Source organism: Musca autumnalis, unplaced genomic scaffold (genome assembly GCF_047663935.1).
Source record: "Musca autumnalis isolate F117 unplaced genomic scaffold, ASM4766393v1 scaffold_4, whole genome shotgun sequence".
Lineage (NCBI taxonomy): Eukaryota > Metazoa > Arthropoda > Insecta > Diptera > Muscidae > Musca > Musca autumnalis.
Window position 1 is genome coordinate 155,957,834 of NW_027411977.1, and position 17,376 is coordinate 155,975,209.

The 17,376-nt window shown below is 34.5% G+C and overlaps 2 protein-coding genes across 8 annotated transcripts in view; both read left to right on the forward strand.

Moving 5' to 3' along the window:
• The window catches only part of LOC141401788 (uncharacterized), a 43,262-nt gene extending 33,226 nt beyond the window's left edge, over positions 1 to 10,036 (forward strand). Inside the window, exons 2-6 of one of the 2 annotated variants that reach the window (XM_073982286.1) lie at positions 6,771 to 6,841; positions 7,067 to 7,133; positions 7,200 to 7,404; positions 7,466 to 7,596; positions 9,442 to 10,036. In XM_073982286.1, coding sequence (XP_073838387.1) covers positions 7,112 to 7,133; positions 7,200 to 7,404; positions 7,466 to 7,596; positions 9,442 to 9,749 — 666 coding nt within the window. In that variant the 5' untranslated portion in view covers positions 6,771 to 6,841; positions 7,067 to 7,111 and the 3' untranslated portion in view covers positions 9,750 to 10,036. Of the gene's footprint in view, positions 1 to 6,770; positions 6,846 to 7,066; positions 7,134 to 7,199; positions 7,405 to 7,465; positions 7,597 to 9,441 lie in introns of both variants that reach the window. The other variant, XM_073982285.1, reaches the window with a different exon arrangement.
• A 6,797-nt stretch (positions 10,037 to 16,833) lies between these two features.
• mthl14 (methuselah-like 14) overlaps positions 16,834 to 17,376 on the forward strand; it is a 170,420-nt gene continuing 169,877 nt past the window's right edge. For 2 of the 6 annotated variants that reach the window (XR_012412436.1, XM_073982283.1), the window contains exon 1: positions 16,894 to 17,212. Coding sequence is in view for 4 of the 6 variants with exons in the window: in XM_073982283.1 (XP_073838384.1) it covers positions 17,102 to 17,212 (111 nt within the window). In the remaining 2 variants the exon portion in view is untranslated. Of the gene's footprint in view, positions 17,213 to 17,376 lie in introns of all 6 variants that reach the window. The other 4 variants (XM_073982276.1, XM_073982278.1, XM_073982277.1 and 1 more) reach the window with 4 other exon arrangements.

Below are 17,376 nucleotides of genomic sequence, written 5' to 3' on the forward strand. Positions count from 1 at the left end.
GCAATTTATAAGAAGGGTGCCGTTTATGAGACCGTTGATAGACGTGAAACCAACAACAACAGCAGTACAGGCGAGTGTGCGCACAAGAACAACAACATCATTTGAATTTTTATCACCAAAAATTTTGCGTGTGACGAGCGATCGTGCTAGAAGACAATTGCAGCAGTTGGGTAAATCACAAAATTCTGTGTACATAGCGGTAACTTAGATGTAAGTTTAGAATTAGAAGTTGTGTTACCCATTGTATTTTTAGAGGGGGACATTGTTGTGTAGTTTGTTGTTGGGAGATTATTAGAAATTTTGTGCGACCTAACGGTAATCACCAATTTTATGAGGGGAATTGATTTGCGCATTTTATGTTAGAGGAGTTATTTAGATGGTAATGTAATTTAACGGCAATGGTTTAAAATAGATTGCTTGCATTGAAACTTGTAAGTATTCAAACGGTTAGGGTAAACATTGTTGTTTTTCTTGATGCAAGAAAAAATAAGTAACGTTAGACGGATAATGTTTTGTTTTGTAATTTAGAGGGATAAGCAAATTTGATGCATTTGAGTTTTCTAGAAGTTTGATTTTAATATCAAGAATTAATTTAAGTGCTAATCTAATTGAAGGGCTTTTGATTTTGTATTTATTTTGTGCTTTATTAGAAGTAAGGCTAATAATTTATTGTAAATCGGCTGTAGACGAAGAAGACATACGACATGGACAGACAAACAATAGAGAAATTAACGGTAGATGGGTTGAAAGAGAAGTTAGCTGAGCTAAAGTTAGATCGTGCAGGCAACAAAGCTGAATTGCAAACCCGTCTCCTGAAACATTTTGGTCATTCCTCCGCCGTCGAGGACGATGAGTCCGATTATAGTGAGGCAGCGTCGATGGTGGGACGTTTAGGAAATCTGTTCACGTTGAGAGACACCCAGGATACAGTTTCGAGTTTTTCCGGTGATGACTTGCCGAATGTTGAACAGTGGCTACGCGAATTCGAAGATTGTGCGTACACTGTTGGGTGGGATAACTTACGCAAATTTATTTATGGAAAACAATTGTTGACAGGCGCGGCCAAAATTTTTGCAAGGAGTCAACCTAGCATTAAAGATTGGCCAACCCTAAAACAAGCGTTAATAAATGAATTTGGCTTGAAAGTATCATCGGTAGATGTCCACAGGCAGTTGTCTAGCCGTAAAAAGAAGGTCAATGAGAGCTTTAGAGAGTATTTGTATAGTCTAATGGAGATTGGTCAGACTATAAACATAGATGATGGTAGTTTGATAACGTATTTCATAGAAGGTATAGACGATTCCAAATTGAACAAGAGCATACTGTAGCCGGCAACAACCATCGAAGATTTAAAGGTGAAAATTAAAATTTATGAAAAGATGAAAGGGAGTGAGAGTCCGTCTGATTCGCGAGTTTACCATGCTAAGAGAAGCGAGAATGTTGTTAATAAAATGTCCGTCCGTTGTTTTAAATGTGGTAACAAGGGACACTTGTCAAACCAATGCAAGGTCCCTGAAACCAAATGTTTTAAATGCAAGGGTTTGGGGCATAAATCGTTTGAGTGTGGAAAAGAAATTAATGTCAAAAATGAGAAATCAAAGCCTGAGAGGAGAGATAATGTCCATACTATGTCCGATTGTATTCCAAACACGTCTCGAAGAATTTTCAAGAAAATTGAAATTTTTGGTAACACATTCTCAGCAATGGTGGATACTGGGAGTGACGTTTGTCTTATACGTAGGGACGTGTTAGATATTTTGGGCAACGGGAAAATAAGTAAAACGGTGAAATGTCTGCGTGGCATAGGTGGTAAACAAATTCGCACAGTGGGTAGTATGAAAGCAGAAGCAAAAATTGATCTCAATAAAATAGTAATAGATTTTAATGTGATAGAAAGTCGAGATATCATCTATCCTGTGGTACTTGGAAATGATATTTTACAACAACTTGATGTTATAATAGATTCGAAAGGAGCAAGGTTTATAGCCAGAATTCGTGAAGATCCACTATATTCAGATCAAGTAGACGTATCTATAAACAAGCTTTCAATTGCAGTGGACACCAATCCAGAAATTGGAAGCAAGTTTACAGATATGTTATATGAGACAACCATAATAGATCATAGTGAAGATAGAGTTGAAACTGATCATAATAAAGCGAAGAAGAAGATTAGTAGAATTCAATATAGCAACAAACCGATAGGTCAGAGATTCGGGGATCCTGACTTAGAATCTAATAAGAGAAGTCAGAGGGACAAAGGTTGGAAGGCAATAGATAAAACTAAGAGTGGTAGAAATATAACTGATATAGTATTGGAAAGTAGCAATTATGCTAGAACTGGGGAAGAGTTTAAATAAATAAAATAGAAGCTTTTAGAAATGAGAGGTGTTGTCAACGGCATGAGACTAAAAATACTACACAAGGAAAACTAGAGAGCCAAAATGTGTGTAATAATAATAGAAGGTCTAGAACTTCAATTGATGTTACCGAATTCGAAGCCATCAAGCAAACGCAATTCAGTAATATTATGAAGCCGTCTAAAAAAGTTGTGAGTCCGAATAAACTCGACGGGAAGTCATACCAAAATAGAGTTGTCCTAGATAAGTTAGGCAAAGGTCGTGTCAGTGGCACCACAGTGGGTGAGTATATGAGGCCTTGGAGGGCGCATTCGTGGTCGAATGCGATGCAGGATGGCCGAATGTAGGAACGGGTTACGCATGCTCACATTTGTGCGCCTGCATTACACACAACAGGAGATAAACATAGACGAAGACGACACAACACATTGTACATACGAAGAGAGGAAAGCGAACGTCACAGAAATGCAAATGAGTGCAGACACACGACGATCAGACACAGTCGCTATTTGGAAGTCAAAGTAAGAAGTCTTAGAAGTGAATAGAAGTAGTAAGAAGTTTAAGAAGATATTTTTGAAGTGAATAAAATTTGGAAATAACATTGTTTGAAGAAGTTAATAAAACATTGTGAATTCTGTACATATTTTACTTTATTTAATTTAAGTTTTGAACCAATATAATAAATAAAAACTTTGTCTCCAAGACATTAACCAAAGTGTTTTATTGGAACAAACATGGTAACCAAACCTACAATTACCTACATATATATATATATATATATATATATATATATATATATATATATATACACTGCCGCTCACTTGAATAGAACCCCCCTGCAAAATTTTTTTCAACCTCTATTTTTTCAGAATTATACAAGATATGAAGTTTTTATGTTTTATTATATTTTGCTTCATGTGTTTGGAGTAAATTTAGTCATTCATTTACATTCAAATCCAATTTGTGTAAGAATTATGCAAGGAAAACAAAATAAAGTCAAAAATTGAAGTAAAAAATTTGGCTCATTTGAATAGAACCCCCCTTTAAAACTTGAGAATACAGAAAGATTGTATTAGAATATCGATGCATATTCACTCTATATTGAAAACGAAGTACTTTCAGTAATATTCAGTAAAAGCATATCCCTCCTCATTAAGGATACACCCGTATATCCTGCTTTGGCAAGGATCCTTTAAATAATCAGGTGTAATGCCCAACAAAGCTTGCTTTTTTCATTCAACAAGTTTATTTTTGGATGCGTGCTGTCTCCTCTAGTCGTATATTTTACGCATAAGTCATTCCCATACATTTTAGAGAATATTTACCACTGTAGATTATGGCGGCCCCTCAAGGATATCCGCATTTCTTTTCAAAAATTTCAGTTTTGATGACTCGAAGTGTATAAAAGTTTATAAAATCGTAATGAAATTTCCACTCGGGATATCCAAATTTGTTACTCACTACTGTATATGTCTGTTTCAGAAAATTAGTAAGGACTCTCCTCATTAAGTAAACAATTGCATAACTATATAACTATTTTTTTCGCGTCTATTGAATGGAAGACCATCTTCTAAATTGTTTCTGTAGCGATGAATGTGCTTTTATGGTGCTGGAACGCATTACTATTTATGAAGGACTTGGGCGTCAATTTCTTTCACCCTAAATGCGCACGACAATTTACAAAGGAGTTCTAAAACAGGCATTTCCAGTAGTGAGAAGCATTTTCGGATATCCCGTGTGGCAATTTCATCACGGTTTTATAAACTTTTGTACACTTCGAGTCATCAAAACTTAAATTTTTGAAAAGAAATGCGGATATCCTGAAGGGGCCATCATATTCTACAGTGGTAAATATTCTCTAAAATGTATGGAAATGACTTACCCGTAAAATATACGACTCTAGGAGACAGTACGCTTCCAAAAATAAACTTGTTGACAGAAAAAAGCAGGCTTTGTTAGGCATTACACCTGATTATTTAAAAAATCCTTGCCAAAGCAGGATATATGGGTGTATCCTTAATCAGGAGGGACATACTTTTACTGAATATTACTGAAAGTATTTCGTTTTCAATATAGAGTGAATATGCATCGATATTCTTATGCAATCTTTCTGTATTCCCAAGTTTTAAAGGGGGGTTCTATTCAAATGAGCCAAATTTTTAGGTCTAATTTTTGACTTTATTTTGTTTTCCTTGCATAATTCTTATACAAATTAGATTTGAATGCAAATGAATGACTAAATTTACTTCAAACACATGAAGCAAAATATAATAAAACTTAAAAACTTCATATCTTGTATAATTCTGAAAAAATAGAGGTTGAAAAAAATTTTGCAGGGGGGGTTCTATTCAAGTGAGCGGCAGTGTATATATATATTAAGGAAGTTGCCACCTCTATCTTGAACACTTACAGTCCAAAATAGGCCAACCGTCCGAAATTGTACACATTACTTTATACATATTTTATATCACTGAATATTTTTTATAAAGGGTCAAATCGAACGATAACAAACATATTTTAATTGGCAGAGATAATTAATTTTGCTGAATTTGCTTCACTTATGTGAAAAAGTTTAATGATGGAAGATTAACGTTCTCTAGTCACATTTGTAGCACCACTTCACTAAGAACATTACCCAGACTATAATTGTATTGGGATCAATTAACCAGGAACAATCAATTCACTAGCTGATGATGATTATGTTCATAAAAATAAATACAAAATGCTTAACTATATTGTTCATTATAATTAATTATATATTTACTAAATATAGAAGGTATATGAAATAATGATGAGAATGTTTTGTAAATCATTGTAACAACAAAACCAGTATCACCCTAATGTAATGCCAACATTATTTACTTTCTTTGGTCGCTGTAACAGAATGCTGTTTCTTCTCAGTATAGAATACACCAACTTAACTCCAATTTTTGAGATAGTCATTTTCACTCCAGATTTTCACCCTAAGCAGGGCCCTGAAGGGCTCTTTTATACATAGAAATCCCCTGAAGGTATCTTCTGCAGATAGAAATTACCCTGGAGAAGTCAGATTTTAATAACCAAAATTCTCAAAAAATGTGATGTTCTGGTTGGGAATGACTACTACTGACCATCTGTGTACAGTGGGTTACCCTCCGGTCTTTTGAAGAACCACTTAATAAACTAAACTACTTAAACAGCTAAATCGGCAAAATCCGCCGACTTTCAACCAAAAAGGAGTTGTAGTCCATTTGCATTTTATTTTCCCTTTTCAACCACTTTACGTTTCATTTACTTTAACCTCCTATTTACACTTCCATCAACACCATCAGTCGCACGTGTTTATGGCAACTTTGCTCCTGCAACTCTATGTCCATCTTCTTTTTTACTTTTGCTTGTCGGTTTTAGCCCACCTTTTTTCCAAAAATTTTTTGATTGTATCACCCCGTCATGTTCATGTTTTCTTTCCATTTTGATTGTATCACCCCGTCATGTTCATGTTTTCTTTCCATTTTATAACACTCATTATTTTTGTGTGCGAATTTTTTTCTTCTCCACTGATGAATATTCGGAATTGTAAATTTTTGTTACACCCAACTTAGCTTTGTTTTAGCACAAAAATGAATGTTTTTTGTTATTTTCTAATTAAGCTTTTGTACCGGGTTTTCACTTTTCTTGAGACATTTGTGGAATTAAACTTTTTTCAATAACATGGCGAAAGTAGTAAAAGAGAAAGCCATTTTGGTATACCCTCTCTTAAATTTTGCTTCATATTGTACTAATTTTTGTGTTAAGGAACGCTTTCCTAGTTAAAAATGGTAAAACTGGAACAAAGTCCCGGTCCACATTAGTGTGAAAAAAAACGTCCATTATCGACGTCCTGGAATGTATATTATGAACAAGAACAACTTCAAAGCTTTCTAGGGACTCAAGATTTGCCATCTGACACTAATTTTGTGCTTTTTATAAAGTACAATACCTAAAAACGCAAAGAATTAAGCAAGGGTCAGCTTTGATGAGGAATGCAAGAATTCTGACCTTAAATAACGGCATTTAGCCCCCAAAAATTATTTTTGTTTCTCTAAAAAATATCTTGGACACCCAGAGACGTTCGCTGAAACAATAAAATGTGTAAATTTTGCTAACTCTCTAAATTCTACGGTAATACACATATTTCCTTGGGGTGTATGTAAACTTTTGTCCCCATCACTTTTTGGTTTTTGTAAAATTTACCAGACTTTTGTTGTTTCAAATATTGTTTCTTAATGAGAAGAAATAAAACTGCATACTTGGAATTTCATAAAAATCATTACTTATCCTAAAACTCGAAATTTATGGGGTGTATGTAAACTTTTGTCCCTGACTGTATTTTGTTTTTGTACAGGTTCTTTTGTTTTCAACACATTTCATTTACCATCTCACTTATTTTTACAGAAATGTCAAAAATTTGTTAACCCGACTGTCTGCGAAAAAAATGATGGACAGCTGGAAGACAGCCGACAAATGTATGTATGTGTTAGTAAATCAGAGTTGTATTTGAAGACAAACTGTCTGGTGTAAACGCCTAGTAAAAGAAATCGTGGCAATGCACTTAAATTACTAATGCCATGTTCAGACCAGCACTTTAATTACGTATTTCGCTCTCACAATTACGTACACGAACTAACCTGTTCATACGATATATTCGTAATAAATTGTGACAAGTCTTCTTTTTCCATTTTCAAAATCAGTTATACACATTTTCGGTTTTCTTAAATAATTTGAAAAGAAATAAAATGGAGCATTTTGAAGGAAAAGGTGAGTAATAATTTTTAAAATACAAATTCAAAAGATAATATGTATATTTTTTATGTTTCTTGCTAGCAAACCGAAAAACTCCCAGCAGATGGGATATAAATAGTGAACGGGCATTATTAGAGGTATGGCAAAATTACATGGGTCAACTTCGAGGATGCCGAAAAAACAGTCACATATTGCAAGAAATGGCTGCAGATTTACAAAAATTAGGATATAATTACACGGCTGGAGAACTAAAAACGAAGATGCATAACGTGACAGCTCGCTTTCGGTAAGTTTTATCATCAAAATATTAATAGAATATGTACATATGTATGTATAACAAATTGCAGGAAAGAAAAGCAGAAAATTGGTACAACTGGAGGATCGCCCTCTGATTGGGATCTGTTCAAAGATGTAGAGATGCTGCTGGCACCTTGCAAAAGCATCAACACGGAGTTTCTCGTGTTGGACAGCATTAACAGTAAGTATAAATTGAATAACTGAGAGGGATATGTTCGATGTTTTCCAAATGTGTGTAGTAATTCATGGTATAATGCCATTTGATAGTTCCCGCGCTATAACACTATTCTGCAACATTCTTTTGGGAAACGTAAAGAAATAAGACGGGTATGTGATGAAGACCGAATCGACTCGATTTGCAGAATCGAAATGGTATATAATCGGAGTGCCGTTGATGATATATATAGTTTTGATTCGCAAACGCCCTTACTTGAATAATATTTTTAAAATCAATTTTCAGTTTCATTAAAATATTTACCAAAATTGGAGATATACGATTTCGATTTATGGCAAAACGAGTCGAATCGTTTTCCATCACATACCTGAGAGTCTTTTCTACTGGCGACAAAAGTACAACTGATGTATACCTACCTACAGGAAGAACACTTTTCTGTTTTCAAGATGGAAGCGCTGTCATCCTCTGTCATATCTTGCAGCCACTTTATCTCAGGAAGTATGGATTTACTCCGGAAAAGAATTGTACAGTTGTAATAGCCACCGTGAAAATAACGTTTTGCAAAAAAGTGTTAAATATATCCGAGACGAGTCCACAAATTGCACTTTTCCCAAATTTTGTGTGGGAAATACCCGAAGAACGGTACCAATATAGTCCATATTCCAACCTGATACATGAATAAATGAAATAATGCGATGTGCAAGTTTTGGAGAAACCAGAAACTACCTGCGAGAGTTATCTGGCGTATTTGCAATTTTAACTGGTGCCTTGAAGATTTCTTGGAGCCATTATCTCAGGACGTATGGACTTGCGACCGACAAAATTGTACTTTCGTAAAGGGAGCAGCAAGAACTGGTGAAAAAATCAAAACGATCCGAGAAGAGCCCTTCAACTTCACTAAGTCCCAAATTTGTGTGGGAGGTACCCGAAGGAGTGGACCGACATAGTCTTAAACTAAGTTTGGACAAAATATTACGAATACCAAACTTTGGAACGAATCGATTGATCCGTTTAAGAATTATCGTGCGCAGCAGCCACACAGACATACAGATATAAGGACGGACATAGCACACTTTTAGTCGTATCAAAGTGTATATCGTGACCATAAATACCCGAAGACGTAAACCACATGAAAATCGAAATTCGTTTTAGAGTGAATCCGAACATAATGATAAAATACATGCTGTGGCAAAATTTCAAGCTTCGTATATGATTATACTTCAAATACTCGTTCCCATAAGATGATATTCTATAAAACAGTTTTTCATGTTATAACTTTTTTTATACTGTTTTGTTTTTGTGTGTTACGTCTTCGGACATTCATGGTCCCGATATATAATGTGCTTCTTAGAAATTTCGTCTGCCTGGATGACTCTCAGACCGATCATCCATTTTGGTAAATTTTTGGACCACCTCGTAATAAAAAACTTTGGTGAATTTCGATGAGGGACCACATCAGTCCACACATTCCCCACCAAAGCTTAAAAATGTTCATTGTAAAAAATCAGACATAGATCAGGTTAGGAAACAACTAAGGAACTATGTTAATATTTAAGTCCTGGTCCACATGAAAATATGCGATCGAGCTCCCCACTACAGCAATTTCATGACATTACTCTACTATGGAACTCGATCTAGCGACGCATAATTTCATGCAATTTTCTTAATGAATTCCCTCTAGTGAGGACCGGGACTAAGACGAGGTTCACAGAGTGAGTTTTAAAGTTGGTCGGTTTGGACATGACGGTTATAGTGTGCATTTTCACACATACATAATGCGATTATAAATATTACTGAACATATTAGATCGTTTTCTCACCGCTTTTCTTATTTTCAAATTTATTTTTCTAGATATTGATGCCACATTGACGTGCGATATATTAACCAATGAAATTTGCCCTCCATCACCACCAATTGCCATTGATGAAGATTATTTAAGCAACCATTCAGCCGATGCAGAAATGCCATCAACATCATCAAAGAAAAGAAGAAAGACTAAGGAATATGTATGTAAAATGGAAAAGAAAATTGACATCCTAATAGAAATAGAAAAAAACAAGGAAGCAATTGAAGAAAGAAAGGAAAATTTACTCAAAAACTTTGTGGAAAGAGAAGCGGAGGTGCAAAACGCGTTAATTGAATTTTTGAGAAAATCCTAGAGTTATTGATGTTTTTACAGTTTTATTTAGTCATGCTTTATTTTCATTCATAATTATTACTATGTTTTTTTTCTTTTTAATTTAATATTTAATTATCGTATTAATATCCGTTTAATATTTTTTGTGTTTTGAATGCATTTTATGAATTGGCCAACTTGATTTTTGTATTTTTTCTTAGAATAAAACAAAACAAAATATCACTAAAATATTTTATTTAATAAAAGAATAATAATTAATAAAACAATTAAACAGAAATAAACGTTATGATTAAATAAATATGTACAAAAGAATCTTATGTCTATAAATATTAGAAAACAGATGTTATATACATATGTAACTGTTATATACTACACATATTTTAACACATTCGGATTTTCCATTAAATCTGTGTGGCGTTTCGATATTTTTGGCATTCGTCTGACTTCTTTTTGATGAAAAATTTATTCATTGTTGTCATCAGTATACAGATCATCATAATTGTGAGAGAATGAATTTTGTGCTAAAAACAAAATAAATTAAAATCAAACTATTTCCATCCATAATAATACCTACACAAATATATCGAAAGGGCTCTTCTTATTTGTTCTGCATTTTGACCAGTGTTAGGATCTGACAAGGAAACAACGTCTTCAGGATACGAACGATTGTCTTCAGTTAATTGCAATGATTCCAGCCACGTGTCGTTTATTGCATCATTATTAACATTTAAAAAGTTGTGTAAAGCGCAACACGATAGGATAATGGCATTTGTATTTTTTAAGGCATTATCGACACCTTTGCCGATTCGCCTAAAACGTGCTTTGAGATGGCCAAATGCATTTTCAACTACTCTACGGGATTTTGACAGCGCGTAATTGAACGTTTTTTGATCTCGATTTTGAGATAGTTGATATGAATACGGCTTCATCATCTTATCGCTTAGTTTAAAAGCGGAATCTACAATTATAAAGACTGGAATGTCTACTCCACAAATATTTTTTTAATTCCCTCAGAAGACTACATTCTTCCAAGTGCTGTTTTAAAGAAGACCCTTCAAAAATTTGGGAGTCGTTACATCGCCCGGGACTACCGCAGTTCACATAAATAAATCGACATCTGTAACAAGTAACAAACGTGTTAAGTTCGGCCGAGCCGAACTTTTTATACCCTACACCACCATTGTATTGAAGTAAATATAAACAATTAGTAATCCCTTGAAGGAGAATAATATCTTAACTGATTATAATAACTTTATACTGATAATTTTCTTCCCATTGAGATTTAAAAATACCAAGTAATATCCACATAATAGAAACTTCTATACGAAATTATATATCTTGATTTCAACAAGACAGACGGATATTTCAATGTGTTACAAACGGAATGGCAAATTTAATTATACTCTCCATATTATGGTGGAGGGTATAAAAATACATATTGAAATATAGTTTATAACAATGTGCGACACTCAAAATGCAAACAGCTTCTAGTATAATTTTTTGGAAAGTACATACAGTACACTACAGCAGTTTCATGATATTGCTCTACTATCGAACTCGATCTAGAGACGCATAATTTCATGAAATTTTTGCAGTGAAATCGCTCTAGTGTGGCCCGGGATGTTCTGAAGAGTTGTGTATAAAATTATTTTCCTAAAGATAATATTACGAAATATTTAAAAGTTCTGGAGATATGGTACGAAATATAAAAAAACTATGGAATTTTTAGATACATTATAAATTTTGGGGCGATAAGTGCAATTTTTCGAGTTCAATATTTCTCCAAATTTTTCTTCCTGCTTTTTTCTACAAATTTGCTTCTATGGTCAGAAGATGATTCTCATTGGTTTCAAAGATTTAGTCCCGATTTGTTGTAAAAAGTCAATATTTAGCCATGTTTAGATTAAGCCATAAAATACGAGCTGGATCTGACACAACAGAACCCAACTACGGTTTTTGTCGTTTGGGTCTGTACTTTCAAAAAATCCACAGGAGAAATTGTTTGCACAAGATTGTCTTTAAAATGTTGCACAGTGTAATATACAAAATTAAGGCCTTACCTCGCGTCCACCAAGGCAAGTAGTACAACTGAATACCATCCTTTGTAGTTGTAGTAATCAGTTGTGTCATCTTTGGGTGGATGGACCTCAATGTGGCAGCCATCTACGAGCGTACACATAATCATTACCGAACTAAATTATACTCTTTGTAGAACATACCGAGTGCGCCCATACATTCAAATTCTTGGATTCGTGCCTCAATTTTTTCTCTTGTCAATGGAAAATTTTTCAAGTAAATGGGTGATAATACTCTCCAAACCTCGTTGCAAAAATCCAAAAGAATAGTGCAGACAGTACTCTTCCCAACACCGAACATGTTGCCAATTGTCCTGTATTCCGCAGATGAACCCAACGCATATAAGGCAATTGCAACTCTTTTTTCTAAAGGTATTGCCTGACGCATAATCGTGTCACTTTTGCGAAGACCATTTAATAAAAGACATAACTGATAAACACAACTCGGCTCATTCGAAAGTTATTTTTAAAGAATGAGTCATCAGCTCTTTGGCAGTCTATTTCCCAGAAGCTTTGTGTCCGCTCCTAAAAATAATATGTATAGGTATATCAAGTGAGAAGAAAGTATAAATTCAAAATGAGAACAACAGATCTTTAATGACCATAACCAACATAAATATCAAACAATCTTCAGGATCAAGATAACATTAAACAAGTAAAAAAGTATCAGTCGGCTTTGCCGACAGAGATATACCCTCAGCCTATGTGAATTGAAACTTTCAGAATTCTGAATTTTTTTGGCTCTTTTTTGGACATTTGAACTTGCCGACAAAAATGCGGATTATGATTAAAGTTCAAAAGTGTTGCGCAGGAGTTACTTGAAGGAATGGACCGACATAGTTCATTATGGAAGTTATATCTTTCCGCGCCCACTAGTCATTTCAGTGGGCCATAGTACAACTTTTGGACCAGTATTCCAGAGGGCATGGACTTGACCATGGAAATCATAATATGGCTGTAAACAGCACCACAGCAAACTCTCCAGCCTGTACACATGGTTCCATTAGGGTTTTAAACCTTTCGGGCTGTTTTATGGAGGCAGTGAATGCAAGTTGTTTCAACACAAATCAAAGTGATTCTCGAGCAGGTCTCAAAGATCACTTGTTGATATTTTGTGTGGGAGGTACTCAAAACAGTACACAAATATAGTCGATATTCAAACTTGATCTATATCTGGTAGATATAGTCCCATCAAAAATTATCGTGCGCACAATTTTTCCGAATATTTTTCAACTTTTGTGGGGGAGGTACCGGAAGGAGTGGACCGATATGACCCATCTTCGAACTTAAACTAAGTTTGGACAAAACTTACCAATAACAAACCTAGGAGTAATACAAACTTCTATACCAAATTACACCTATTTAGTAGGTAATCTTCAAAATGTTGCTTAATAATTGTTCCACATACATCCCATATGGGACAAGGGAGACTGTTGGTTGGTTATAACCTTCAAATTGGACGGTATCGTTCTATGGGTCTATATAAAAACGAAACAAATTATGTTTAAAACCTCTTCTAATGAGCAAATACTAAATTTAAGCGAAGTATGTAACAATGTGGCTAAACCTTCAAAATACTGGCTTGTTTCAACATGTGGTAGGAAAGTTTTATAGCCCTATCGAAGCTAAATACCAACTCCACGGCGGCGGGTTCTTCAGTACCTCATTGACTCGCCACCACACACGTACAATGAAACACGGAGTGGGGTAATACCTCCGGAACTGTTTAACCTCCCCTGTATTCCTCCACCTCCAGACAGTTGGTATTGATGATTGTACGATCTTGGGTGTTACCGCGAGTAATATACAAATATCCAAAACTACGTCCACTCTGTTCACAACATTAACTGCTGACATTAGTACAGGGTTAAATATCCTAAGTCGATGGTCAGACTAGCACGATTTCAACATGGCGACGTCAAGTTTATAGGCGAGGGGTATGAAGTAGTGAAACCCATGTACATGGTTTTCTGTGTTTGTTGTGTTGCCTCTTCTTGTTATTCGTTGCAAGGTCTTTTCTTCCATTTTCTCTCATTTTTATTTTCTCAAGCAAACGTTAACAACAAAACAAGCATAAAAAGAATTAATAAAAAACATTTAATTAATGAAATAGTGAAAATTTAACTATTAATATTAATTTAATTATTAATGTTAATTATTTTGTGTTGTTTTTTAGTTTATTTAAGTTTGTTTTGTTTTTATTAGTATGAGAAACACAACAAACGCGAATGGTAAAATAAAGAGGACACGCAAAAATCTTAAGTTTCACGTTAACGTGTGTGGACACTAACGAAACTTGAAAAGAAACTTTAACGAAATTTGTTTCAAGAAACCTTGCTAGTCTGACCATCGACTTATCAATGCTAGTCACTAACTACCCCAAGACTTTGGCAGTAACATTCGATAGTATTATGTTCACGTCGTCCGCGCATGCCACATCTATGTCCCCAGTCGGCATCACTTCGCGTGTAGATAAAGAAACCTTGAGAAATACAACAGGGTTCGTCTTCATTGGTCAATCTACAAGAGGAGACAAACATTATTCCAGTACATCAACACAATGGTATGCTCTCATTACAGCATTTGCTCGAAAGTTGCCGTGAGAGCCATGCTAATCACCGTAGGGCGAATTGGACCCTCCGCCTCATCCCCTCCTGCAATGTAAGCTGGCATCTTCATGATCTAGAAAGAGATGTCAAAGTTACCGCAGACAACACCTAAGTCAGCAAGCCTATCACACAATAATCCTAGTACATCACCATCTATCACATCTGGCGAAGGCCAATTGCCACGACAAACCAGAGTAGTTTTGGCTCGACTAAGTTCAGGATGATTCGGCCGTCTAAATTCCTATACGGCATGTAATGATGTCACCGTACAAAACATCCCACCAGCTTGCGGTACAGGCAAGCACCCTTTCAACTGCCCTGCGGAACCTACTCAACTAACACCAGTAGCTTTGTGCAGCAACATTCCTTGAACTGAACAATATACTGTTACAGCAACCAACATAGACATTTGGCTTCAATAATGCCTTCAAAATACCGAAAATTTGTCGGCACCGATCATATCAAAACGTGGACCAATATAATTCATTGTAGGAGTAATATAAACTTATGCTATATCTTGTTTTCAGCAGACATACGGAAGGACATTGTTATATTTAGAATTTGATGCTGATCAATTATATATATATATATATATATATATATATATATATATATATATATATATATATATATATATATATATATGCACTAGAGTTGGGCAATATCGTTCATAATTCCCTGTCCTCGTTCAACAACCTATGAGTAACGTCATACAAACTAACGTGGAATATCAGTATATTCGGTTTTTCATACAAACTGACGGAGTCCATTGAATGAGATACTGAACCGTATCGTTCAATTGAACGAGATTGACACAACTCTAAAATACACTTTATAGGGATTCCGACAAATATTGGCATGTGGTTACAAACGGAATGACAAATTTGATATACCCTACATATTATGGGACAGGGTTAACAAAATAACATTTCCAAAACAATCAGTGCTGTTGTATGGATATAAATGATTGTTCCAATACTGGATGTCTTTCCCCAATACTGGCTGTGTTTCCGAAAATACATTCGTTAGGTTCACGGTGAATATCGGTGTCGAATCTAATGAAAGCATTACTGGTTAGATATATCATAAAAATCATTGTTGACTCTGCAGCAAAAAAGACAACTTCCAGCTTTGCCTGATTCTTCATACCTTCTCTCAGAAGTAACAAATGTTCAATATATGCATATCAAACTTGTATCTTTTTACCTTTGTCCAGCACTGTCGTTCCGAAGCAAATGAGATATTGTATTCCAAGTCCATTTCCAGCAGCTTTAATACCTTTCTTATATCCGACCCGGATGTCTCAAATAAATGTAAATGTGCCAACCTTCTTCGGCTAATCACTAGTTTTCTTATAAATTCTTTTTTCCTGTTCATTTTGCAGATGAAAATACGCTATGATGGTACTTGTTACAGAGCTAAAATATAAACATTTCACTTAAAATAAGAAACATTTTATACTCACTCACCTGTAGTGGGATTCTGTAACTTATTTTTGCTGTTACCGACAAAAATCGGTAAAATTAAATCGCAAAATTATGACTAAAAACCTAAAGAAAAGTTGGCATCACTGTTTGTGTCGGTAGAGGCTAGCGACTACTTTTTATTCATCGTTAACTTACCGAAAAATTTCGTTAATTATCGAAATTATAAGCATTTTAATTTTACCGACAATTATCGATAACAGCAAAAATGAGTTACAGAATCCCACTACTGATGAAGAAATCTTTGAAACCGTTTTTGGCATTTTTTCTTAAAACGCGGTGTTTTTTGTTTTGCTCTTTTCTTCAATTTAAATGTTTTTATAAAAACATATAGGTTTTTGGGCATATAACCAGTCTTGCAATATTATTATCACTTCCGTTCGATGTATACAAACCGCTTATTTCCAATATTTTTATTTGCTTTTTTATTTTCTCTAAAAATATTTCTGTTATTATTTTTATTTTCAAATGTCAAATTTTTCGATAACAACTCTCATTTTTTAGAGATGGGATAATTTAATCGTCGTTCGAAGAGTAATTAGAGCTGAACAAAGTACAAAAATCGTCCTTCGATCACCAAAATTTTGTATGGGAAATTAAGTAATTAATTAGTCGTTCGGGGTCGAACGACGAATAGAGAGCGAACAACGTTCGGTATGAACATGGCATAAACTACAATTTTAAAAATATTTTTATCATTTTAGATTTATAAACAAAGAAAATAGTAGGACGTTTTGAAAATTCTTATTAACTGTCAATAAATCTTAAAATTTAAATTATTATTATTTTGTGTAAGAATTTCCATTTGTGCCTTAAAAACAACTTTGTGATAGAGAAGTATTCGTTACAGCGAAGTTCGTTATAGAGAAGTTCGACTGTACAACGTTTATAAATGTGTATTTCTGTAGTATTTACTTCTTATCTAATCGTTTGCATTCCCCAGCAGATAAAAAATCAAACTTTTGAAAAATGATAAGTTCGTAGGTGGGAAGTTATTCAGTATATTAAACATTGTGCACAACAACGGGAATCAATTTATAAAAGCGTTACATTAAATTCTGTATTATTGTGTATATGCTAATAACGTGATTTGTTATACAGAAAAATATAAAGAAATTGGATTGAGAACACAGGCAAAATATAATATTACTGATAACAAAACATAATAATTATTTTCTCGACATTACTCTGTAGTGTATACAAGCCATGACACACCTGTTCATCACTATATTCCTTGTATTTGTATATCTATGTGAGGGTCATATATTGGAAGGAGAATTCCCGTCCACAATGAATGTAGAGTCTGAATACGAGTACGTAAGTATGTCCGCTTGATACATCCATAGACAAGTTTTGAACGTTTTTGAACAATTGGTCTTCATTCGTCTTCTGTAATGTCATTAGTCCACACGTAAATGCTATTTTATATACAGAATGAGTATATTGTATTAAGTAGCATACATACGACGAACAACCGAAGC